Source organism: Thamnophis sirtalis, unplaced genomic scaffold, assembly GCF_051295495.1.
Source record: "Thamnophis sirtalis isolate CommonGarterSnake01/CBP01778 unplaced genomic scaffold, rThaSir2_p1.2 scaffold_2, whole genome shotgun sequence".
In the NCBI taxonomy this organism is placed as follows: Eukaryota; Metazoa; Chordata; class Lepidosauria; order Squamata; family Natricidae; genus Thamnophis; species Thamnophis sirtalis.
This window is the reverse complement of record NW_028261382.1, coordinates 12,073,453-12,100,545: the sequence shown is the minus strand read 5'-3', so window position 1 is coordinate 12,100,545 and position 27,093 is coordinate 12,073,453. Positions and strand designations below refer to the sequence as shown.

The window sequence follows — 27,093 nt, the reverse complement described above, 5'->3', positions numbered from 1 at the left end:
TGGAGGGAAAGAAAAGTCAAACACCCCTTTGATCAGGTTTATGATCAAACTTTCTCAAGGGCAAACTGTAGACAGATTTACAAAAAGCTACGGTAGTTTATTGAAAGTACAGCCCAAGAAGCTACTTCAAATATGTGTACATATTTGCAAAGAGATCAAATTTACTGTCTCTTTATTTGAACGGCATTCGTTATGGGAAATCCAGATTTGATGGAAACAGCCAGTTTTGTTGTAAAAGGCAACTATACAAAAGTAACAAAGCCAGCGAAGCCCAGGTAAAAAAAGATCTGCGACATTCGACTGGGTTCATCCATTACACTAAAGCAGAATGCGATTTATACAATCTGGAGATTGTACATGCTGGAAGGGATCTACTCATCATCTCTCTGATTTACCAGTATAGTGGTTTCCGGTAAGACCGCTATCTGGCCTCTGTTTGAAGATCTCCATCGAAGGAGACCACCAACTTTTCCATGATTGGACATTTTCTATCATTAGGAAAGCAACAATGAAAAAAATCTAAGGCAGAGGTGTTCAACGTTGACAATTTTAAGACTTGTGAACTTCCAATTCCCATGGCCAGCTGGGGAATTCTGGGAGTTGAAGTCTACAAGTCTTAAAAGTTGCCAAAGTTGAACACTCCTGATCTATGATTTCTTGTTCTGTCTTCTGGAGCAATTCTGCCACACCTATGGGACAGTCCTTCAGATACAAGGTGGCTATCATGTATCCTTTCGTTAATCCGAGCTATCGTTTCTTCAGATTTTGCATAATGGATGAACCCACCTACTGCCTTTTTGGTAATTTATGCGCAGTTATCTTCAGAAGGCGCTTATTAGCTTATTTTAGATGGAACAGTCAACATCTCAGAACTAGAGTGGATTTTTTCTAACGTCAATGATTTCTGGATAAGACAACCCAGGGATGGAGTTCTGGCTGGCCCGGTGCAACTCTTTGCGGGATCTGGGATGCAAAGGGATATCCTTGGCTTGGTTAGATCTTAGGAGAAAATCTATCTCCATTTGACGAAAATCTTCCACTATCAAGTTATTGGCACTAGACAGTGAGCAGCGCCTCCAGGTGGATGGTAACGGCGTATGCACTAAGTCCTCTCTCTTTCTTTGATTCCTTTCTGAGGGCTCCAGCTGCAAGGATGGTTCCAGCTGGCTTTTTTTGGTAAAATCTTCATGTGTGCTGAGCGAACTGGGTCCGTCCCCAACTGCAAAGATGCTCCTCTCCATACCTGTTGCGAGAAAAGAATCTTTTAGTGAGAGGGATGGAACAACATGGTTGGAGTGGTACAGTGGCCTAGAGGGGGAGCTCTCGCCTCAGAATAAGGGGGCTGCGAGTTCGATCTTAGGTAGAGGCAGATATTTCTTTCTCTGGGCACAATGAGGCTACGTCTATGAACTCCGCATTGGTGACAGGAATGGCATCCAGCCAGTAAATATTCTAGCACCATTCAGTTGGCCCACCCCGCAAGGGATTATGGGGTCGTTAAGACAAATAAAAAATAGAACAATATGGTTGATCTATTTAGGATCATATCAATTAGGCAAGTGGCAGGTAATGTTCAAAGCTGTGGTTTGGGTTTCACAAAGTCAGCTGCTTTGCATGCAGTAGAGCCATTTTGAATATACTGTACTTTTCGGAGTATAAGATGCACATTTTCCCCTTTAAAAGGAGGGGTGCGTCTTATACACTGAATACGGCCATTTTTGGCCTCTCGGCCCCGCCCCACGGCTCCCGTTTTTGGTAAAAACAGGCCCATTTTTTTGCAAAAATGGGCCATGTACAGGCTTTGAGATGCCTGCAGAGTGTTCCTGGGGATTGGGGAGGGAAAAATGAGATGTGGGGGGTTTGGGAGGCCGAAAACAGGCCTGTTTTTAGCAAAAATGGGGTGCACAGAGGTTTTGGGAGGCCTGCAGAGTGCTCCTGGGGACCAGGGCAGGGGACCATTTTTTTCTTGTTTTCCTCTTTGAAATCTTGATGCGTCTTATACTCCAGTGCATCTTATAGTCCAAAAAATATGGTACTTGAGCAATGTACCTAGGAGGCGCATTATATCAACTAGGGAAGCAATGTTCAAACAAGCCATGCTAATAAGGACAAAGACCAACAGGATCCATGTATTCAGACATGATACCCCCATAGTGCTGGGAACTTTATGCAGTGCAACCTGCGTGTTTAGCTCCTAGTTCTTCTAAGACAGCATTGCCAGGCATAGTTGGTGCCATGGCTCCTTTGCCAAGATGCCTCTTGGTAGGGGCCCTGAGTCCAGATGCATGCTGTTCCCATTTGGGAGCATGACTAGATGAACTAATTCTACTTTACTGCAAGTCTACACTAACAGAACCTTGCAAGTCTTGAGAGCACATTTCCCATCTCCTTTTAATGCCTTGCTCTTTCCGAAGTTTCTTTCTCTGACCATTAAACAGCTGCAGATTCCTGTATCTTGCCTGGTAGTTTCCTAGGCAATATCTCTTCCTCTCTTTCCCCCTAACTCATTCATTCATTCCATTTTATCAGGTTGTCTTCCTGCCCTCTCTTAGCTGAGCATTTCCTCTTGTCCTCAAGGCCATTTCCTCAGTCCTCTCCAACCAGCAGAAAAGCAAAGGCAAAATTTACCACGCCAGAAACCTGGCCTTACCTCCGCCGTGTCCCTCCGGCTGCTTTAACTTTTGGCTTAATTCCTCGTTTAGCCATTTGTAATGAGCCAATTCCTTTTCCAGCGTCTGGATCTTTTGTTCATACTGAAGCCTGCTGTTTGCCTGTCCTTCTTCGATATGTTCTGCAAAACGACGAAGAAAATAAAATCTTGTTAAAAACACAAGAGATGGGGACAAACCGTGGACAAATTACTTGCGCAGTAACAGAGACAACAACCCTTTTTTAAAAAAAAATCACAAAATTATAAAGCAATAGCTGAAGGAACACAAAAGGAAACTTCAAGTGTGTGCATATGAATACGTTTTATCTTAAGGATAAACATACATTTCTATATGCAATAGAATGTAAGAACAGCTAAAAAATAATGAGCTTATTCTTACGTCACAGTAGAGAGTAGCACTTTAGTTGACCTGACTGATCTTTTAAAAGTGCTCAGCAATATTGGAGGTACTTAAATGGGGGAGCACAAGAAAACCAGAGCTAAAGATTTATTTGGAAAGTTGGAAAAAATCACTCCAGAAGAGAGAAATGACAAGCTCTCCCTCACTGCTATCTGAGATGGTTGGGTCCATATAGTCCCCTAAAGTCCAATTTTGATTAGAGGCTTAACTTTACCATTCATTGTGAGGTTATTCAAAGATCTCTGCTGTTGTGTCGGTTTTTCAGCTAAATACGATTCTACAGATTCAATGGAAGAGGCCTTTCAGGTTTCCAAATCGGCAGGAGACAAGAATGGAATCCGTTTCTTATGTGGCATCAGTTTATATGCCTTAAGAAACACGGATGATAACCATTGGCAGGGTTCATTTCAGATGAGAAGGAGGCGATTTTTCCCAATTCAAGAAGTCTCCAAAGCAGAATGGTTAATTAGGGCATGGCCACCACAGATGTCTCCATCTTCCTTACAGCTCCAACTAGAACTATTATTATTATATAGTGTGTTTTTAGGAGAGGCAGTGCCACCAGTGATCAAATACGGATTTAACAGACCAGGATCGCTCCTCAGTCCTATTATTACCCCGACTCTGCTGGAGTAGGAGCTGGACGTCCTGCTCATGTTCCTTCTGTTGCAAGGTCAGCTGACGGTCCATCTCCAAGCGCTGACGTTCCAGGGCCACCTCCAACCAAAACACCAGCTGTAGCTGCTCTTCCAGCTGCATTTCCAGTTCGGAAAATGCCACACTCTGTTTGTGCTGGTCTTCTCGCAAGGTCACCACCTGACCATTACAGGGATGTTTGGAAGATTTCAACTCACAGGGGTTATGACAAAGGCAACAGACAGTTTCACGAGGCCAAACTCTACAACAGTTAATGCAGAACTGAACAGGTTGTCAATTTGCAAAGCATCCCTGGACTGCTCTTGAGTTGCCATAGGCAGGAGGGATGGGAAACTGATGAAGCAGCATGGCAGCCATAAACAGAAGCACATTCCAGGCATATCTTTCTCAAGGCTGTCTCCCAGGTTACCCACAGCAGTCGGAGGGGAAGTGATCTCTACAGCCCTGGAGTGCTCCGGTTGGAGAATGTAATTTATGACACACCCAGGGGGAGGGGGGAAAGGGTCATAATTGGGCTGTAAATTACATGGAGTCAGAGCTGGTTTCACTTGGGTATGTGCCAACATGCTCCTAATAAATAACTGGATTTCTTTTGAAGCTTGGCTTGAGGCTCATGATTTAATTAGGGCATAAGGGATCTCTTGGAACTCTGGCACAGATACACAATGATTTAATTAGCTAAACGTTCTACAAAGCCAATTAATTTCTCAACAAGGTAAAGTGACATGCAAAGAGAGAAGTCTAGAGTATCTCTGACGTTCTTCTGAGCCACACATTATTGGATGCCTACCTTATCAAAGTATTTGCAAAGCAGTGCCCGGGTCTCGGAGGAAGAGAGGTAGCTGAGCTTTGCCATAAGGTTCATCTCACATTGGGAAAGAAGGCTGGCTGAGGATCTCAGAACTCGCTGTCTGCAAGTAATGGACTCGTTCTTATATTCTATGGCAGCATCCAGAGCTTCAATGGCTTCGTCCAACTGGAAAAGAATCCGCTCCTCCTAAAAACAGACCAACATCCCCCCCCCTAAATTATTTGATCCTCAAGAATGGTAAATTGATACTTCAGTCAATTGACTAGCATTCCAATCCTCATTTTATACACCCACCTATCCACCCACCCAGCCATTTATCCGTTCATCTATCATCTATCTCACCTATTCATCAGCTATGATATATCTCTTATCTGTCTATCATCTATCTATCTATCTATCTATCTATCTATCTATCTATCATCTATGCCTTCCTTCCACCCTCCCTCCTTCCCTTCCTTCCTATAATACAGTTACTGTTATGGCCACTGATAGAACAAAGGGAGATCATGTTCTAAAGTAAGGATTTCCAAACTTGGCAACTGTAAGATTGGGGGATTTCAACTTCCAGAATTCCCTTGCCAGCATGGATGGCTGAGGAATTCTGGAAGTTGAAGCCCACAAGTCTTACCATTGCCAAGTTTGGAGACTCCTCTTCCAAAGTATCACCAAGTCCCCAAATGAATGATATTCATGGTTCAGTACCAACTCCAAGATACCTGATCATCCTAATGATTGCAATTTAAGTGTACTTGGTAATCTCAACCCAATCTTTTTCATGGAATTGCTGTTGTGAGGATAAAACAAAGGGAAACCTCCATACAGAATTATCTGTATGGAGTGGCACGGCAAGTAGCACAGCATTTACTAACTTTCATGATGCTTCAACCAAACATGGATTTTGCATCTGGTTTTTTTTGCGTGTGTGTGCAATGGGGTTGTTATCTATTTTCAAAACAGAGCAACCAGATCTGCGTACCTCAGGTGACAGCAAGGTGCCCTGACGTAATTTCTCATCGATCTCCAACCTCTGCTTGAGCAACTGGTCCTTCTCCTGCCGCAAATTGTTAATTTCTTGCCTTATGAGCTGCTGGTCCTGTGCGCTGCTGTGACCAAGCTGCCCACTCCTCTGGGTTAGCTCTTTCTCCAAGTACTCCAGACGGCTGGAGACACGAAGAATGTCATCATTCAGAGCCTGAGGCAGAGAGAGAAGAAAAAGATCTTAAGGAACATTCAGTGCCCAACAGTCAGAACTGGAGTCTGCAAATTTGCCAGACTTCAATAACTCCTGGAAAGTAAATGTTTACTGAAAACAGGCCAGGAAAGCAGAATTAGAGAATGTCAACAGATCCCAGGAAGATACACCTGCTTCAAAGAGCTGCAGAGAGATGATGTACTTACAGCTCTCAATGTTCCGAAACTTCTTTCTGAAGTCAAGTCCAAACCATTGCACTGTGGCATCATTAGAATTGCCTAACCTTAAAACATACTGATTCAGAGTGAGTCACCCCACATTTAACACAGCTTAAAGCTAAATCACCGTAGCAGAGGAGTTAGGAATCTATATATGTTGTATATATATAGCAATAGCACTTAGACTTATATACCACTTCACAGTGCTTTCACAGCCCTCTCTAAGCAGTTTACAGAGTCAGCCTCTTGCCCCCAATGATCAGAGTCCTCATTTTACCCACCTCGGAAGGATGGAAGGCTGAGTCAACCTTGAGCAATAGCAATAGCAGTAGACTTATATACCGCTTCATAGGCCTTTCAGGCCTCTCTAAGCGGTTTACAGAGAGTCAGCATATTGCCCCCAACAATCTGGGTCCTCATTTTACCCACCTCGGAAGGATGGAAGGCTGAGTCAACCCTGAGCCGGTGAGATTTGAACCGCTGACCTGCTGATCTAGCAGTAGCCTGCAGTGCTGCATTTAACCACTGCGCCACCTTGGCTCATGGTGAGCCAGGTGAGATTCAAACTGCCAAATTGCAGTCAGCAGAAGTAGCCTGCAGTACTGCACTCTAACCACTACGCCATCGCGGCTCTTCGTTCTTCATTCGCTCAGCATCTCTTACACAAGTTATCCGTGTGGCCGTCTTTCGTTTAATCTACTTTCTTAACCAAGGTTGATCGCTATAATGTAACTCAAAAGCAACGGGACAATTTTGCCCACCTGGCTAGACCGGAGTCTCTTATTTTCCAGGTCATTTTTCTCCTGAAGGAGAGCTTCTTTCTTGGCGACGATGGCTTCTCTCTTGGTCAATTCATCTTCCAGCTCACCCAGGGCACGCCTCTGCTTGAGGATTTTTTCCATCTCTACATCCAACCACTTCTTCTGCTCTTCAATTTTCTGATAAGACAAGCAGGAGAAAAAAAAAGAAACCAAGTTGCCCCAGGGACCAGACATGCTAAACAATGTGTAAGTTTTTTTACTGTCAACTGCCAAACAGAATTCCTACTCCAGAAATCCCCCCCCCATGGCAAGAAGAACCTCCAATCGTCTCCCTGTGGGGTTCATGGCTCGCGACTTCCAATTAACTTCAGAAAGCAGAATAACTTTGTGATGCTGTTATTTATTTATTTATCCATTAATTTGAAATCAAATTCAAAATTCATTAAAGTCAAATCTGAAAAACCATCCCCTAAATCCCTGAGGGCGAACCTCTGGCACGCGTGTCGAAAGTGGCATGCAGAGCCATCTCTCCGGGCACGCCAGCTGTCGCCCGTTGCTCTTTTGAGTTCCAGCAAAGAACAAGGGCACCAGCCAGCTGGTCTTTGCACACACAGGAGTGCCGGAAACCGGAAGAGCAGCTTCCCGGTGTGCCCATGCGCACCTGGGAACTGCTCTTCCAGTTTCTGGCATTCCCTCCCCCCCATGTGTGCATGTGCTCCCCTTTTGGCACTCAGTGCCGAAAAGGTTCGCCAACACTGTCCTAAATACAGCATCCCTTTTGCTTTCAATGGTAGCAGTCACTTAGGGAAGAAATAAGCGTGACCTGACAAATGCGCGCACGACAAAAGCGCACCGACAAAACCGCACCCACAACAGCACGCTGACAAAACCGCGTCCACAAAAGCGCGATTAGGGTTAAGGTAAGGGTTAGGGTTAGGTTCAGGGTTAGGTTTAGGGTTATTACATTGTTTTCGCGTTGTTTGTTGAAGGCGCGCTTTTATCGGCGCGCTGCTGTGGGCACGATTTCGACATCGCGGTTTTCTCACCACGGTTTAGTTGGCGCGCATTTATCGTGCGCGCATTTGTCAGTGAACCGAAATAAGTACAAGCCACCATTTTAAAGGGAGTGTCTCTTTGGTAATGGAGAAGATCTATCTATGAGGTCTTCAGGAGTTGAGGATGACTTGATGGCATCATGTAAATTAATCAAACCGTCCCTTTGGGGAGAAACATTGGGGAGAATTGGAAGAATTCAAGATCAAAGTCACAACTAAGTCCAGATGAGGATGAGGATGTGTGCGTATCCTCAATATCGCTGTGCAAATAACACGATTGTCCCACTTGTGTTGTGATGTTCATTTTGTCCTTGGCTCTACTTGTGGCCCAGTTTCCTGCCAAGAAGCTCCTGGGCATCCACCTTTACCTGCTGCTGTTCAAGACTGATCATAGAGTCATTGCTGCCGCTCCTGTGCTTCCGCTGGTAGGCAGCCACCTCCTCCGTTTTGATCCTCAGAATCTTCTGATGCTGCTCGTGCTTCAGTTCCAACTCCTAATGATGGAAGGAAGGAAACGCACAATTTAGCTACTGTTTGTGAATCTATTTAAAGCAAGGGAGAACCACCTGGATCTTCTAGATAGCATATATTTATTTTATATATCTATCTATTGAATTTATATTGCCGCCTATTCGCCCATTTAATGGGCCACATCCCAGTCTGGGTTCCTCAGGCCCGCTGGCAAAACCAGGTCTTCAGTGCCTTCTAGAAGTCTTTCAGAGTGGGGGCCATTCTAATCACCGGGGGAATGAGGTTCCCGAGAGAGGGAGCCACCATGGAGAAGGCCCTTCTTCTGAGTCCCGCCAGGTGTATCTCCTTTGGGGATGGGACCCACAACATTCCCTCCCTCCTGCTCTGATGTGACGGGCAAGAGACAGTCCCTCAGATAACCCGGTCCCAAGCCATTTAAGGACTTTAAAGGTGACAACCAGCACCTTGAATTGCACCTGGAAACAAATCGGCAACCAATGCAGCTCCCACAGGAGAGGGGATACTTGTGCACACCGGGGTGTGCACAAAACCGTGCATGCCGCTGCATTTTGCACCAACTGGAGCTTCCGGATGCTCTTCAAGGGCAGCCCCATGTAGAGCATGTTGCAATAATCAAGATGGGAAGTGACAAAGGCATGGGTGACTGTGAGTAGGGATACAGCTTCTGAACTATTTTAAATAATTCCTCAGGTCAAACTCCAACCATGACTACTGAAAATTGATCAGCATTTCAAAGTGAGAATCCTACATGTGCAGCCTCCATCGACGGGGAAAGCAGCAAACTCAGACAGTGAGGAGGTTGGGGAGGAACATGGGCCAGTCCTGGAGTCTGGGGAAGGCTCTGATGAGGGCTCTGTGTCAGAGGCAGAAGATGGGACCAGGGCCGTCCGACAGTTATCAGCTGCCTTTGGAGTCAGAGATCAGTGAGGCAGATGAACACCTGGAGCCTGTTCCCAGTGTGCACATGTGCAGAGTTGCCAGATGAAGGGAACAGCTAAGGAACAAGGGTTGCCTTGGGAGTAAGGCCACAGGTGGATGATGAATGGCCTCTCCCATAGGAAATAAAAGAGGAGCGAAAGGGGAGTGGAGTTTGCAGGAGACAATTAGTTCATTCCTGCATTCTTGCCAAGTACTGCGACGTCTGAAAGATATCAGCCTGGCCACTCTCCAAGCCTGATAAAGGTCGGTGATTGGTGAACTATCTTGAGAAAATGTGGGCCAGGACTTTGCTGGAGAAGAATTCCACTGTAAATTAAATAAAAGGGGTTTATTGGGCCGAGGACTCGGCTTTGTGCCGCTGGGGAAGCCTGGGTCAGAACTGTCTTGAGTCCTATTGCTAATAAAAGAAATACAATTCAAACACGGTAGACAAGTACTGCCTATCTCCCTCTTTTCTCGCTTGGGTGCTGCTGGAGCCCAGCCATCTCTACCTTGACCCGATGCTGCCTCTTCTGCATCTCGGTTTCCAGACGTCGCTTCTGCTCCACTTCTTCCCGCAAACGCTTCTGGAGCTGGCCTTGCTGTTGCCGCATCAGCTGCACGTTCCTCTCCAGCCCCAGCAGGCGCTTCTCGTTTTGAGCAGAGAAGGAGGCCAGCCTCTGCGTCGCCCGCTTCTTCTCCTGCAGGATCTGTCCCAAGCAAGAGAGACGATGCAGGGAAAGTAGCAGATGGTGGGACCGGACCAGTGGTGAATTCCGGGAGCAACAGGTATCGTTCCGGTACGATACTTCAGAGGGCCCACCCACCCGCCTGCATTCCTTAGCTATATTGGATCCAAATGGGCCACTTGCTCACGTGCATGCAGCATATGCACCTTGGAAGAGCCGAGGTGGCGCAGTGGGTAGAGTGCAGTACTGCAGGCCACTTCAGCTGACTGCTAGTTCGGCAGTTCGGTGGTTCAAATCTCACCGGCTCAGGGTTGACTCAGCCTTCTATCCTTCTGAGGTGGGTAAAATGAGGACCCGGATTGTTGTTGGGGGCAATATGCTGACTCTGTAAACCGCTTAGAGAGGGCTGAAAGCCCTATGAAGCGGTATATAAGTCTAATTGCTATAATTGCTATATGGCGCCTGCGTGACGCTCCGCTGAGCAGCTGGAGCCTTGCAGGTGGTGGGTGCGCATGCGTGCACCTGGTAGACACCCGGCCCCGTCGCAGTGTACCGGTTGCGACGGGATCCTGAACCCACCACTGGACCAGACATGCAGCTCCGACAATGAATAGGAACGAGGGAACCATGTCCTCATTACAGGCAGTCCTTGACTTACAACAGTCCATTTAGTGACCGCTCAAAGTTACTGAAAAAAGTGACTCGGGATCGTTTGTCGCGTCACCGCTGCAGCATCCCTGAGGTCACTTGATCAAAGTTGGCAACGGACTCACTTATATGACGGTTGCCGTGTCCCGGGGTCATGCGCTTCGCTTTTGTGACCTTCTGGCAAACAAAGTCAGCGGGGGAGACGGATTCACTCAACCGCCATTCCCTTGATTTAACAACTGCAATGATTCATTTAACGACAGCGGCAAGAAAGTTTGTAAAGTGGGATGAAGCTCGCTGAACCAATGTTGCGCTTAGCAACATAAATGTTAGGTTCGATTGTGGTCGTAAGTCAAAGATTGCCTGTACTCGTCCGCTCTTCCTTCTAAGTCTGAGTCGCCAGATGTTTCCAGCATCAGGCAGGGAAATGCATAATCTAGAATATGCATGTGACATTTTAATTTGAAAATGGCCAAAAGAACAAGTCAGATTTGCACTGGCGCATATGATTACAAGCCACAACAGCTGGGTGCCTAAACTAGAATAATTTAAACAATTTTGCATTTATAAATAGTATAAATGGCATCACACAAATTAAAGGTAAATGTAAATGTTCCCCTTGCACATATGTGCTAGTCATTCCCGACTCTATGGGGTGGTGTTCATATCTGTTTCAAAGCCGAAGAGCCAGCGCTGTCTGAAGACATCTCCGTGGTCAGGTGGCCGGCATGACTAAACGCCAAAGGCGCACGGAACGCTGTTACCTTCCCACCAAAGGTGGTTCCTATTTTTCTACTTGCATTTTTACGTGCTTTTCAACTGCTAGGTTGGCAGAAGCTGGGACATGTAATGGGAGCTCACTCCGTTATGCGGCGCTAGAGATTCAAACTGCCGAACTGCCGACCTTTCTGATCGACAAGCTCAGTGTGTTAGCCACTGAGCCGCCACATCCCTTGTCACACAGATTACTCTATGCCATAACACCCCGTTTACAGTGGAGGTCGGTCTTTGCTAAACAATCTAAGCCATTTTGGCTTCAGAACCTATGATAATCTCCTTATTTTCTAGGCTACCTTTGCCTTGCTCTGCGCGGCTTCCACTTTGCTGCGATATTCCTGGAGTTTCCACTTTTCGGCAGGGTCACGAGATTCTTTGCCTTCCAGCTCTCGCAACTCCCTCTGTCCATCATTCAGTTCCAACCGCACCTGCTCGGCTTCCTGCTCCAAGTGTTGGATTTTCTGCTGGTACTGTTTGTTCATGGCTTGAGCATGCTTGCCTGAAACAAATAGACTTATGTGACTCTTGTGGCCCTCCAGCAGAGCTACTGGCAGACTCAGACAATGGGGAGGTTGAGGAGGAACATGGCCCAGTCCTGGATTCTGGGTAAGGCTCTGATGAGAGCTCTGCGTCGGAGGCAGAGATGAGGCCAGGGCCATCTGACAGTTATCAGCTGCCTTTGGAATCTGAAATCAGTGAGGCAGAAGAATAGCTGGAGCCTGTTCCATGTGCGCATGTGCAGAGCTGCCAGGGGAGGGGAACAGCTAAGGAGCAAGGGTTGATTAGGGAGTAAAGCCACAGGTGGACGGTAAATGGCTCCACCCATAGGGAATAAGAGGAGCGTAAGGGGAGTGGAGTTTGCAGGAGGCAATTAGTTCAATTCATTAGGGTGAAGATCTGTTCTTGACTTCTTGCCAGGTAATTGCTGCTACAGTGTGGTGTTTGGAAGATATCGGCCTCACCACTCTCCAAGCCTGATAAAGATCTGTAGTTGTGAAATCTCATGGAAGACTGTTTGCCGGGACTTTGCTGGAGAGGAATTCACTTTAAACTAAATAAGGGGTTTTATCAGGACGAGGAGTCTGCTTCATGCTCTTGGGAAACCTAGGTCAGAACAGTGACATGGAGGAAGATCAGCCCACAGAGCTACTTCCTGAACAGAAAAGTTGGATATCAAATGAATTAGAAAGAAGGGGAAGAATGATGCCGAAAGATACAGCAAACAAAGAAGAAAAAGGCAAAGTCTGATATTCCAAGAGAAAGTTCTGCTAGCCTTTTCCACAAGCAGGGAAGAAGAGAAACAGATGACATGGGGAGGTAGGATTGTTGTAGAAGCCATGAAGAATGGCCTTGAAGAACAGAAGGATCAAGCATGAGTTGAGTTCAACAACAGCTCAACAGCTCTGTACCTGTTTTAATGAGCTCTCCTATCAGGTCTTCTTTCATACGGATGTTGATGGCCAGCTCACGGATCTTTTGGTGGGCCTGGAGCAGCTGCCATTCTGAATCCTTGCCTGGAAAGCTCCCTGCTGGACTGCTCAGCTCTTGTTGCCTACCATCTGGGAAAGAAAATGTAAATGAGAACGGTTTGGTACAAATTTATCACAATAAGGGATGGAACCAGGGGTGAAATCCTCCCAGTTCGGCCAAACTGGCAGGGATGATTGGCATCGGTTCTCTGAACCAGTGACAAAAATCTTTGGCCCACGCCCGCCTTCTTACTTTTTCCAACTCTTACCATTTTCTCCACGTTTCTCTTGAGTGAGGATTCAGGACTTGGAGAAGGAGAGGAGTGTCTGAAATAACATGTTTATTCCAAGTATTGGGAATAAACAGAATAAACGTTCCTGGGTATTCTTGGCTTGGCTGAAAGTATGCCGTACCTTTAGATAGTTCCAAAGAATTCTCTTGTACTCCCTCTGGGGATTTTGAGTTGTATTTTTTATTCTTCTTGGTTGAAGCCTCCTCTTTGCTGCAGCTGTGGGTTCTGTTCCTACAAGAACACCCAGTTGTTGGGTTGAATGAAAACAACAATCAATAAGGCAGAGGAGACAAGGAACACAATTGCAAATCCTTTGAGAATTGCCTAAATTAAGTCAACTTATACTTGCATATTTCCATGCTATAACTGAAGGTATTCTACAACAAATATGAGAGACAATAGACCGTAGTAAATTTCTGTGTCTTGATTATATGTGGTGCTAAGGCAAAAAAAATCCAGTTGCAATGGATGGCTGTGAAGGTTGGACCATAAGAAAGGCTGAGCGTCGAAGAATTGAAGCCTTTGAACTATGGTGCCGGAGAAGACTCCTGCGAGTCCCTTGGACTGCAAGGTGATCAAACTGGTCAGTCCTAAAGGAGATCAACCTTGACTGCTCTTCAGAAGGCCAGATCCTGAAGATGAAACTCAAATACTTTGGCCACCCAATGAGAAGGAGGGACTCACTGGAGAAGAGCCTAATGCTGGGAACGATTGAGGGCAAAAGAAGAAGGGGACGACAGAGAATGAGGTGGCTGGATAGAGTCACCAAAGCAGTCGGCATGAGCTTAAATGGACTCCAGAGGATGGGAGAGGACAGGTAGGCCTGGAAGAACGTTGTCCATGGGGTCTCAATGGGTCAGACACGACTTCACAACTAACAACAACAAAAAAAATCAAGGTCTCTTAATCCAAGAGACACAAGCATCATCCTTTGTAGATGCAATTTATAGCTTTGATTTGGACTTTCAATAAGAAGGCAATTTTATTGAAAGTCCAATCAGATCAGACTGGCTGATCAGGCTGAAGATGGGGATGAAACAGATGCTTGCAGAAAGTTTTCTCCTTTAAAAAAAAATAATTCAGAAAAATGAATTAGTATCTAGAATCAAGTAGAGGATTTCAATGGAATCAATGTTTCAAATTTGAAGCGACCATTTTGAATTCAATGCAGATGTTTCCTTTTTTTTTTTAAAAAAAAGCCATATTTGAAACATTGTGGACACCACCAGACCCAAACAATCTACAGGAAGATTTAACATATCACTCATGACTCACCTGTGTTGCTGAAGGGACCAACATCTATTCTCGTCTTCCAAAGATGAATCAAAAACATTGTCCAGTGTTTTCATTTGTGGCATTTCCTTTGTCCCCAGACTGTACATATTGTCTCCAGAGAGACTCTGACTTCGAACCAATGAGTCTTCTCCATTGTGAGCTGTGACACTGTGGAGCTATTTAAAGGAAAATGTGCAATGAAGAAAAGGCTGCATGATGAGTCTAAGAATTTGCTTACAGCTCTAAGCTATTTCCCCACAAGAAGGTTTGCGGTTACTTATAGTTACTTAGACTGAATTTTAATTATCTTTTCTTTGCTTCTCTTTATCTATTTCCAGGGGTTTTCCCAGTTGCAATGGATGGCTGTGAAAGTTGGACCATAAGAAAGGCTGAGCACCAAAGAATGGAGGCCTTTGAACTCTGGTGCTGGAGAAGACTCCTGCGAGTCCCTTGGACTGCAAGGCGATCTAACCGGTCAGTCCTAGAGGAGCTCAACCCTGACTGCTCTTTAGAAGGCCAGATCCTGAAGAGGAAACTCATATACTTTGGCCACCTAATGAGAAGGAAGGACTCACTGGAGAAGAGCCTAATGCTGGGAAAGATTGAGGACAAGAGAAGAAGGGGAAGACAGAGAATGAGGTGGCTGGATGGAGTCACCAAAGCAGTAGGCGTGAGCTTAAATGGACTCCAGAGGATGGTAGAGGACAGGAGGGCCTGGAAGAACATTGTCCATGGGGTCGTGATGGGTTGGACATGACTTCGCAGCTAACAACAATAACAACTTCCATGGGAGGAAAATAACTGATTATACCACTAGTCAATCTCATTTTTGACCAGTAAGTTGCACAAGATCAGGTCATGTAATTACGTAGGTTAGGGTTCAGTGTGTTACGTGAACCCCCAAAATTGGGTGAATTGAGAAAACTATTGCTAAGTTAAACATATAATGGGAATACAGTCAATGTGCCTCACTGACACCTCATTATATTTTTGTTTTATTTTTCATTAATTCATGCAATACCCAATAAAGTGATGCTCAAACTGCTTGCCCTATTGTTAGGAAAAATGCATTATGTACATGCATATTTTCAGTGGAGCAACCAGGCCGGGGGCTTGGAATGCGCTAAGGACCCTGTCAATTGGCTTTACTATTAGTTGATTAATCATCATGGTTGCCGTTTATACTTATTTATTTTGTGGATGTTCTTATGTTAATGGCTGCCATTTATACTTATTTATTTTGTGGGTGTTTTGTGGCTGTATTTATATTATGTTTTTTATTAATGTTTAAAATTTCTTTAATTTTTAATTTAATGAGCCACAGTGGTGCAGTGGTTAGAGTGCAGTACTGCAGGCTACTTCAGCTGACTGCCGACTGCCTGCGATTTGGCTGTTCAAATCTCACCAAGTTCAAGGTTGACTCATCCTTCCGAGATGGGTAAAATGAGGACCCAGATTGTTGGGGACAAGAGGCTGACTCTGTAAACCACTTAGAGGGGCCTGTAAAGCTCTGTGAAGCAGTATAAAAGTCTAAGTGCTATTGCTATTAATTGTTTTATGATTTTAGAGTTGTCAGTTGGTTAAGTTGGATGGCTACAGAAATCAAATCAATAAATACAAACTTTCAGGAAGGAGCTATCATCCTTTCCTCTCCCCCAAGATTATTAGGTGATCGTGCACAGTAGCTTCCAAACTCCCGAAGCATCACAAGAGTTTGGCATCCTTTCAAGAGATTTCACAAGTGCATGCAGAAATGTTCATTTGGACATGTATGGCAACCTCTTCTAAAAGTGAGTTTATTTAACTGGGTGATAGTAGTGGGGTAGGAAGGGAGACGCAGCCTCCAAGTTGTCTCCAATCCTAAGAAAAACATAACTCCTGTTTATAGGACAATGAAACAACTCACAAACCTTACTGTGGTTATTACAGGCGGGCTTGAGCCAGCGATGGGACTGATATGTGTCCACAGGAGCCGTGTGGGGCCTTTGGTCAAGCTGCACCAGGGAGACACTCCCTAGCATTTCAGGGATGCCCAAATGGGGCAGCTCCATCTTTAGGTGCTTCTGAAGTTGAGAGATGATGTCTTCCTGTTCTCGCAATTTGGCCCCCTGAAAAAATATAACGTGAGACCAAATGTGATTCTTCAGGGCCACGGGCACCCCAGTTCTTTATTGTTCCTGGTGTGTTCTGACCGAGGCTTCCCGAGAGCATGAAGCAAACTCCTGATTCCGACAAAAAAACCCTTTTATTAATTTACTGTGAATCCTGCTCATTCACATCCAGCAAAGTCTTTCAAGGGAGGATTTGCTGTCACAGACCTTATCTGCCTTGGAGAGCTGCCAGGCCAATTATCTGCAAAACTTGGCAAGGAGTCTCAGAGAGTCATGAACCAATTCAGCAAACTAATTGTCTCCTGCAAACTCCACTCCCCTTTCGTTCCTCTTTTATTTCCTGGGGAGGGCATTCATCATCTGGCCCTACTCCCAAGTCGACCCCTGTTCTTTAGCTGTTCCCTTCGTCTGGGAACAGGCTCCAGCTGTTTGTCTGCCTCACGTCTGACTCTGAAGGCAGCTGATAACTGGCATACAGCTCTGGCCCCCCTCTCTGCCTCCAACACAGAGCCCTCATTAGAGCCTTCCCCAGACTCCAGGACTGGCCCAGGTTCCTCCCCAACCTCCTCACTGTCTGAATCTGCCACCAGCTCTGCTGGTGGGCCATAACATGAACTTTGGGATTCGAATGAAGCCAGGCAAGTACCACAAAGAAAGGCCTGGAACAGAATGGAGCTGTTGACCCAAACTCCAAAGATGAGTGACTTCCTTCTCCCAAATTCAGCTAAAAGATGAGTTCTAAGGGAGACCAAAGTGGAGAAAGAGAATCTGGCTGCAAAGATGAATGGCAGGGATGAGAAGCTTTCCAACCTAACAAGGAGATACCTGTGCTTTGTACTGCTCCATAGCATCCTCAAGGGCTGTCAAGAAATCCTGGTTCTCTCTCTCTAAGTGTTCTACTTGCTCCTCCAGCCTTACCATCTCCTCCTGTCTCACCATCTCAGCTCCTCGTTGATGCCCCTCCTGAAGGAAAGAAGAGAAAAAGGAGGGAAAGGTGGGATCTTCTTCATGGGATCTTCAGAAGATTCTTGGGTCAGCTCCCCAGCCAGACGAAAGAAGGAGCAGAGCATCTTTATAACCGACTCTCAGTATCCACCCAAGAGATGCTATTGGCAGAAACATCTCCATGTCTTGTAACCCACTGAAGGCTATTTAATTATATCTCCACCTTGAATGGTCCCCAAGAGCAAACAACAACAACACACACATGCAAAATCACCTATCATGTCCCTTCTAAAGACTTCACAAGCATAATAGTCTCTGGCAGCTCTTTCAAAACCAGCCACAATTGGTTGGTTGCTGGCTGCTTATCTTTAAGACACTCAGGTAGTTAGGAAGGTAAGTAGGTGGGCAGATGGAAGATATATACGATAGATAGATAGATAGATAGATAGATAGATAGATAGATAGATAGATAGATAGATAGATAGATGATAGATATAGATAGATAGATGATAGATAGATAGATGATAGATAGATAGATGATAGATAGATAGATAGATAGATAGATAGATAGATAGATAGATAGATAGATAGATAGATGATAGATATAGATAGATAGATGATAGATAGATGATAGATAGATAGATAGATAGATAGATAGATAGATAGATAGATAGATAGAGTAGATACAATAGGTAGGTAGGTAGGTAGGTAGGTAGGTAGGTAGGTAGGTAGGTAGGTAGGTAGGTAGATAGATAGATAGATAGATAGATAGATAGATAGATAGATAGATAGATAGATAGATAGATAGATAGATAGATATGGATGGATGTGAGGGCAGGCGGATATAAATGTACAGTAGACATAGATAAATATATAGGTAGATATAGACAGATATATAAAAATAAATAAATGATAGATAGATAGATAGATAGAGATAGATAGAGATAGATAGATAGATAGATAGATGATAGATAGATAGATAGATAGATAGATAGATAGATAGATAGATAGATAGATAGATAGATAGATAGATAGATATGGATGGATGTGAGGGCAGGCGGATATAAATATACACTAGACATAGATAAATATATAGGTAGATATAGACAGATATATAAAAATAAATAAATATAAACCAGAGTGTCTTAAAAATAAGTAGCAACCAACCAATTGTGGCTGGTTTTTAAAGATATAGAGATATATAGATATACACCAGTAGTGGGATTCAAAAAATTTTACTACCAGTTCTGTGGGCATGACTTGGTAGGCGTGGCAGGGGAAGGATACTGTAAAATCTCCATTCCCTTCCCACTCCAGGGGAAGGATACTGCAAAATCCCCATTTCCTCCCAACCAGCTGGGACTCGGGAGGCAGAGAATAGATGGGGTGGGGCCAGCCAGAGGTGGTATTTGCCGGTTCTCCGAACTACTCAAAACTTCAGCCACCAGTTCTGCAGAACTGGTCAGAACCTTCTGAATACCACCTCTGATATAGACCTAACAGTTTGACCCCAGATGTTTCCTCCCTTCAACCAACTCCACTGCCTCTTTCCTCCCACAAATGCCCCCCATCCTGCTCTTCATTTGGGGGTTCCACCACAGTACCTGAATCTTGACCAGCTTGGAACTGGAGGTTTTAGAGTGCGGCTCCTCAGCCGAAGTGCTCCCAATCCCGCTGTCTATGCCGGAGGTCAAGCTCGGCTCACCTGCCCCATTTTCCACCGCACAGAGCCAGCCTTTCACCTGGAGCCCCTGTTCCTCTGTCAAATTGCCCTCCCCTTGCAGTTCCATCAAGAGCTGATAGGCGGCGTCTGTGCAAGTCCGGTAGTGGTTGCACTCTGCTCGTAAGCGAGCCACGCTTTCCTCCAAGTGTCCCTTGATGGGCACCACCTCCGATCGGTGGATGATGCGAGTCTCGGACCGGTGTCTCTGTTCCACGGCCCTCTGAAGCTTCTTGAGACGCAGCTGCAGGGCTTCTACGGGCTCCACCTCCTTGCTGCAATTCACCACAGCCCAATTTTTGATATTCTGAGCCCACCGGGCATAATTCAGAGTAGTCAGGCTCTCATCAAAGTCGGAGGAGGAAGGGCTGACGCAGGCGATCATCACGGTTTTGGCATTCCCACCTAAGGAGCCTTTCAGGATCCTAAAAACCAGAGCAGGATCTCGTATTAGCAAGACTGAAGTAGAGTGGGAGGAATCACGGTTAAAGAAGGAACAACGCGGTCCATGTTTTTTTCGTTTTGGGTCATAAATAGCTCCTGAAGAAGGAAAAACCTATCGGAGGCTGCAAATGAAAATAATGGTGGCATTGAAGTTTGTTATTTATGCAGTTCTTAGCTTCGAATCAATTTTATTTCAGGGAGCAGGCAGCCCAAATTGATGTAGTATCCTCATTTTAAAATCCAACCTTAAAGCTTTTTTTTAAAAAAGCAACACAGCCAGCCACCCAGCCTTCAAGAGGAACTTGAAAACTACAGTATTTCTGCACTTAATAACGGCAGCAAGACTGTTGGTGGCGCAATACTGGAAGAAGGAAGACTTGTCTACAATTCAAGAATGGACATTGAAAGTCACAAATTTAGCCCAGGTGGCTAAAATATCTGCATATCTTAAGGACCACTCAAATGAGAGATATAAACAAGACTGGAAAAAATGGATGATTATATACAAAATAAATACGGGACTAAGAAATTCCAGATAGCCTATGCTTAAGATCAGGAATGATTTAAATTGTTTAAAGTTAGCTTAGCAAGGAGGAGCTAGGTTCAATGTAAAGATGTTATTAATTTCTCATTCTTTTTTCCAATATATTTTAGACTGTGTTTGTTAAAAATCTATACCGTGTACGGGTTCTGGGAAGCTGGGGGAAGGGGGGAGGGTGGGGGGAGGGTGGGGGGGAGGGATATATATTAGGTTTGATGAGGTGTTAGATTTTAATGTAATTTGACCCCACATGTATACTGTTTTTTTTTTCTTATATTTTCATTGCTATTATTACTACTATTTTTTAAAAAAACTAGGATATGTTAAGCATATTGACATGTAGCGGAAATACACCAAGGAGAGGAGGAGTGGGAAATAGAAGGGAGAAGAAAAATGAGAAGAGAAGGATAGGAGAGAGGGTAAGGGGGGAAGATGGGAAGGATAAGGAGGAGTGGATTGTAGAGAGAGGAGTAGTAGAAAGGGAGGGGAAGTAGAGTAGAAAAGGATGATGGAGGGAAGATAGAAAGTTGGAGGGTGGTAGAAGAAAGAGGTGTATGGAGAGCAGAAGAGCTATAATGGGTTTCTATTTTTCTGGGCATTGTTGACAAGAGGAACTGATGTAATTATTATTTAATACCATATGATACGGGCCATGTATAGTATACATGTGAGTGTGTGTTATGAAAATGAAAATGGAAATAAAAATATTCATTAAAGAAAACTACAGCGTTTTTCAGAGTATAAGATGCACCGGAGTATAAGACGCACAAGATTTTGAAGAGGCAAATTTTTTAAAAAAGGGTTTGCACTCTGCAGACCTCCCAAAAACACTTTTTCAAAAAAAGGGCATGAATTGCCTTTAGGAGGCTTGTAGAGTGCTCCTGGGGGCTGGCAAAATTGATCAAAAAAGGCCCATTTTTTGATCATTTTTGCCCTCCCCAGTCCCCAGGAACATTCTACAAGTTTCCTAAAGGCTATGCACGGCCATTTTTGCAAAGGGGGCAGGGTTTCAGGAGGCCAAAAATGCTGTATTCATTGTATAAGATGCACCCAGATTGTCACCATCTTTTTTGAGGGGAAAAGGTGCATCTAATACTCCAGAAAATATAGTATATTTTGCGGGGATTGTACAAAGTTGCTCCTACGTTTTAGCCTGAAGTAAACTCAACACTGTCAATTCCCTTTTCTGCCTTCCCCAGCCCCCAGGAGCACTCTATAAGCCCCTTAAAGGCTATGCACAGCCATTTTGATGAAGGGGGTGGGGTTTCGGGAGGCAAAAAAAAATCCTGTATTCAGTGTATAAGACACACCCAGATTTTCAGCCTCTTTTTTGAGGGAAAAAGGTGCGTCTTATACTCTGAAAAATGCGGTATTCTTCTGTAGGCCGTTTGGACACAGGTCTTTTAAGAGGGTTAATTAAAAAGATCAGATGGATCCGCGTTTGTACTCATCAGCAAAATTTCTTGGAGTTCCATAACAACCATGGAAAGGATGGAAACGGCCAGTCGATCAATGGCTACAGGTGATCCTCGACTTACAACAGTTAATTTAGTGACTATTCAAAGTTACAACGGCACCGAAAAAAGTGATTTATGACAGTTTTTCGCTTAGAACTGTTGTGGCATCCCCATGGTCACGTGATCAAAATTCAGACACTGGCCACTGACTCATAGTTACAGCAGTTGCAGTGTCCCGGGCTCCTGTGATCCCCTTTTGCGTCAATTCTGTCAATGGGGAAGCCAGATTCACTTAACAACCATGTTACTAACTTGGTAACTAACAACTGCAGGGATTCATTAAACTGTGGCAGGAAGGTCGCAAAACGGGAGCAAAACTCACTTAACAACAGAAACCTAGGGCTCAGTTGTGGTCAGGTTTATTACTACAGTCAGAGACCAGAACAAATAAAAACAATCAGGGATTTATCCAGTTAAAAATTCTAGAATAAAATAATAAATAGCGAGAGCACTTGGACTTATATACTGCTTTACAGCCCTCTTTAAGCGGTTTACAGAGTCAGCATATTTGCCCCCAACAATCTGGCTCCTCATTTTACCCACCTCGCAAGGATGGAAGGCTGAGTCAACCTTGAGTCTGGTGAGATTCGAACTGCCAAATTGCAGGCAGCAGTCAGTCAGCAGAAGTAGCCTGCAGTACTGCTCTCCAACCACTGTGCCACCAGAGCTCATTTTAATAACAGATATTAAAATCCAGTCTGTCAGTTACACCTGGCCTAACTATACTAGAATAACAATTCATAAACTGTGAGGCCCGGTGTTATTAAATACTAAAAAAAGATATTTGTTCTGGTCTCTGTCTATAATACATGTGATTTGATCTGATTTTGATTTGATTTGAATATAACTATTGCTTCAGCAAAGCTGATAAGAATAGAAAAGAATAGAATAGAATAGAATAACAGAGTTGGAAGGGACCTTGGAGGTCTTCTAGTCCAACCCCCTGCCTAGGCAGGAAACCCTACAGCACTTCAGACAAATGGCTATCCAACATCTTCTTAAAAACGTCCAGTGTTGGAGCATTCACAACTTCTGGAGGCAAGTTGTTCCACTGATTAATTGTTCTAATTGCCAGGAAATTTCTCCTTGGTTCTAAGTTGCTTCTCTCCTTGATTAGTTTCCACCCATTGCTTCGTGTTCTGCCCTCAGGTGCTTTGGAGAATAGTTTTTAAGAGTACATCCTAACAGTGAGGAATCAGAAGGAGACTACCTGGTGATTTTGGAATCCCGATATGGGATGTGGCTGCTTTTCCGGCGGGGGTCTCCCAGGGCACTGATGACGTTGCCCAAGGCCAACAGGCTGGCATTGATCTGGATGCTCTCCTTCAGCCTCTCCCCAGTACATCCAGACTTTACCACCCGCTCAGAACCGGCCAGATCCACAAAGTGAAACTTGGACTTCAGAAGCTGCCCAGAGGTTGGTGCCACCAACGTTTTCTCCGGGCAGGCGAAGCGAGCGAGGCAGTTGCTGCCCTGCCTTCGCACCATGGTCACAGTGAAGATGGTGTGGGAACGGCTGGACCTCCGGTTGAGGTGGGTGCTTCCCGTGTGCTTGGCTGCGTTGCCCATTTCCAGCAGGCTCAGAACCTCATCCAGACCTTCAACTTCCGTTTCCTTCACCCCGTGCAGCACTGCAACAAGAGAAGGAAGGACAGAGACTGGGCCCCCTTGTTGTAATAGCAATAGCAATAGCACTTAGACTTATATACCACTTTACAGCCCTCTCTAAGCAGTTTTACAGAGTCAGCCTATTGTCCCCAACAACCTGGGTCCTCATTTTACCCATCTCGGAAGGATGGAAAGCTGAGTCAACCTTGAGCCTGGTGAGATTCGAACTGCTGGCAGTTGGCAGAGTTAGTCTGCAATGCTGCATTGTAACCACTGCACCACCATGGGTCTTCCTTCCTTCCTTCTTTCCTTCCTTCCTTCCTTCCTTCCTTCCTTCCTTCCTTCCTTCCCACTTAACAATAGCACTTAGACTTATATACCGCTTTACAGGACTTTGCAGCCCTCTCTAAGCGGTTTTACAGAGTCAGCCTCTTTCTTGCCCCCAACAATCTGGGTCCTCATTTTACCCACCTCGGAAGGATGGGAGGCTGAGTCAACCTGGAGCCGGGTGGGATTCGAACTGCCAAATTGCAGGCAACCAGCAGTCAGCAGAAGTAGCCTGCAGTACAGCACTCTAACCACTGCGCCACCGAGGCTCTAATAAACCACGCTTTGTCTAATCGTGGTTTCAAAGATGCACGTGGTTAAAATTCGATTCAGAACATAGCAACCTCCGTCTTAGATCAACATGAGAAAGGAAGCTGGTAAAAACCCAGCCAAGACGGTCGAGCCACAGCTAACAACAACCACGGTTGATATGAGGAGAGGATGCAGCTCTTGAACAAAGCAGCTATGGATTTAAAACTTCTCTGCCCTTACTCTGTGGCTTCTTTGGCCTCATCTGTGGTTCATCAGTTTTATATTAGGGTAAATCACTGTGCAAAAATGGTGCTGCGACCTCTAGTTTCACAACACATCTTCGCGCTAAGGAAACAATAAAATTAAGAAAGAGAAGCCAAGTTGTTAATGTACTAAAACAAAACAGGCAATCTTTCCCAGAATTTTATATACTATTCTGGCAGCTATGATTTTTGTTTAAAAAAGGGGGACAATAATGAAAGAAGTGGATAATACAGTACCGATAGTAACAGCTACCTTAGGTGCAACCTCAAAACAACTGCAGAGCCACTTGAACCACCATCGGCATTGACAGAATCACCTTCAATCAATTGCAAAAGGCAGCTTTACTTAGAACAGCTTACATCCTGTGTTCATACCCTTAATATCAGCAAGTAGCAATATCTGCTATCCCTGGTCTTGGGGAAGGACTCCAAAGATGGATTCCAGTGCCAAATCCAATTGAAACATCTGGCTGACTGTGCAACCAACCACAGCAGCAAAACAACACATAGAGGAAAATAACAAAAAAGAGGAGGAAATAGCTACACCAGTTTCCAAAAATCTTACTGGACAATTGAATGCCTAGCAGGAGACAGATGTTGAAAACTACTTCTCTGGCCCCAAACTTTGAGCAACAAATTGTGTTATCAAACTCTTACTACAAAGGAGGAAGAAAACATGTCCTAAGGGAGGGCTGTCCAAACTTGGGAACTTTAAGACTTGTGGACTTCAACTCCCAGAATTCCGGTTGGGGAATTCTGGGAGTTGAAGTCCACAAGTCTTAAAGTCCCCAAGTTTGGACACCCCTGTCCTAAGGGGTTCTTTATGAAGGAAAGGTGGGGGGGGAGAGAAAAGAGTCCTTTGGCTTATACCCATATTCCCCCTGTCATCTTCCCATATCTGGATGTCCTTGCTGGCTGTGTCCACCTGCAACAAGTCTCGGAACTCCTCCTTGTAGACTTCCAGGTAAGAGACACGGACAGTGTAGTTGAGCAGATCGTTCTCATCCATCAGCTTGAAGGCCTCAGCCATGGCGCGAGGGATGATGCCCTGCTCATCCTCCTTGATGGAAGCTGGATGGGAGAAATGGAGTTATCAGAGGCACTGGCTGCAAGGCGGAAGCATCCCCTTCCTAAGGGAAATGGACTGATGGCACTGACACACACACACACATTTTCCCCAAAGGTAGACCAGTGCATACAATAATAATAAAATGAGTGTTTTTCAACAAACTAATGGGGGATGGGGAAGGAGGGAGGGAGGGAAGGAAGGAGGGAGGGAAGGAAGGAAGGGGAGGGAGGGTTGGTGAAGGAGGGAGGGAAGAAGAGAGGAAGGAGGGAGGGAGGGAGGGATGGTGAAGGAGGGAGGAAGGAAGGCAGGAGGGAAGGAAGGAGGGAGGAGGGAGGGAAGGAAGGAAGGGGGAGGGAAGGAAGGAAGGGGAGGGAGGGTTGGTGAAGGAGGGAGGGAGGGATGGTGAAGGAGGGAGGAAGGAAGACAGGAGGGAAGGAAGAAGGAAGGGAGTGAAGGAAGGAAGGGGGAGGGAAGGAAGGGGAGGGAGGGTTGATGAAGGAGGGAGGGAAGAAGAGAGGAAGGAGGGAGGGAGGGATGGTGAAGGAGGGAGGAAGGAAGGCAGGAGGGAAGGAAGAAGGAAGGAGGGAGGGAAGGAAGGAAGGGGGAGGGAAGGAAGGAAGGGGAGGGAGGGTTGGTGAAGGAGGGAGGGAAGAAGAGAGGAAGGAAAGAGGGAGGGAAGGATGGTGAAGGAGGGGGGAAGGAAGGAGGGAGGAAAGGAAGGAAGAGGAGGGTTGGTGAAGGAGGGAGGAGGAAAGAAAGGAAGGAAGGTAGGTAGGTAGGAAGGTCATGGTTGTCCCAAAGGTGCTTTTTCAAGAGACAACTGGACTTTCTGGTTTTTCAGCTGTTCCGAGCTGTAGAAGCTTCTTGGATGAGAAGTAAAACATTTTCAAAGTAAAACTAGAAAGTCCAGTTGCCTCATGAAAAAGCCCCTTTGGGGTAAGCCCTCGACTTACAACAGTTCATTTAGTGACCATTCAAAGTTACAACGGCACTGAAAAAGTAACGTATGACTGTTTTTCTACAATTATGACCCTTGCAGCGTTCCCACGGTCACAGGATCAAAAATCAAAATCCAGATGCTTGGCAGCTGACTCATATTTATGACGGTTGCAGGGTCCCAGGCTCACGTGTCACCTTTTTCAACCTTCTGACAAGCAGTGTCAATGGGGAGGCCAGATTCAGTTAACAACGGTGTTACTAACTTCACAAGTGCAGTGATTCACCTAACAACTGTGCCAAGAAAAATAGTTAAAATGTGGCAAAATTCAACTTTACAACTTGGCAACAGAAGTTTTGGGCTCGCGTGTACTCGTAGGCACAGGACTATCTGTATTCATGCCTTCTAAAATAAGAGCGACATTAAAGGACCTAATTTATGGGGAAAAACCCTGGGAACCAGAAGTGGTATTCAGGAGGTTCTGACCAGTTCTGGAGAACCGGGAATGGAAATTTTGAGTAGTTTGGAGAACCGGTAAATACACCTCTGGCTGGCCTCGCCCCCATCTATTCTCTGCCTCCCGAGTCCCAGCTGATTGGGAGGAAATGGGGATTTTGCAGTATCCTTCCCCTGCTACGCCCACCAAGCCACACCCACAGAACCGGTAGTAAAAAAAAGTGAATTCCACCACTGCAGGGAACTTACAGAGACGTGCTTCTCCAATGGTGTAAGTCTTCCCCGAGCCCGTCTGGCCGTAAGCAAAGACAGTGACATTAAATCCTTCCAGGAAGGCTTCCACCAGCGGTTGGATACAGGTGGCATACACAGACATCTGGTCTGATATTTCGGTGAAGATTGTGTCGAACTGGAAATGTCGGGTATGGCCCAAAGTCACTTCTTTCTTCTCAGGGTCTCCCCGGAGGCAGATCTGGTGCCCATGTAACTGTTCCTTGGGCAACAACGGCCGAATGCGCACGGCTACCCTGACCGGGGTCTCTTCCATCAAGGGTTGGGTCTTGGCTTTCAGACCCAT

At 45.4% G+C, this 27,093-nt stretch overlaps 1 protein-coding gene across 1 annotated transcript; it reads right to left on the bottom strand.

Annotated features, from left to right (window-relative positions):
- Positions 1-92: 92 nt before the first annotated feature.
- KIF7 (kinesin family member 7) lies at positions 93-27,093 on the bottom strand. The gene is made up of 18 exons (XM_087704289.1): positions 26,766-27,093; positions 24,925-25,125; positions 22,815-23,235; positions 18,987-19,527; positions 17,263-17,400; positions 16,237-16,434; positions 14,327-14,502; positions 13,173-13,282; positions 12,699-12,848; positions 11,586-11,788; positions 9,688-9,885; positions 8,134-8,259; positions 6,711-6,887; positions 5,516-5,731; positions 4,519-4,725; positions 3,689-3,887; positions 2,651-2,791; positions 93-1,243 (listed from the first exon to the last, which is right to left on the bottom strand). The coding sequence occupies exons 1-18, from the start codon at positions 27,091-27,093 to the stop codon at positions 873-875; spliced, it is 4,101 nt and encodes a 1,366-aa protein (XP_087560415.1). The 3' UTR covers positions 93-872.

Excerpts from the sequence above, each read along its gene's own strand:
- KIF7 (XM_087704289.1), bottom strand. The coding sequence starts at position 27,093 with ATGGGTCTGAAAGCCAAGACCCAACCCTTGATGGAAGAGACCCCGGTC. Across the intron at positions 19,528-22,814 it reads CGGGATTCCAAAATCACCAG|GATCCTGAAAGGCTCCTTAG; the intron begins GTAGTCTCCTTC and ends TCTGGTTTTTAG. Across the intron at positions 12,849-13,172 it reads TTCTTTGGAACTATCTAAAG|ATGGTAGGCAACAAGAGCTG; the intron begins GTACGGCATACT and ends TTTCTTTCCCAG.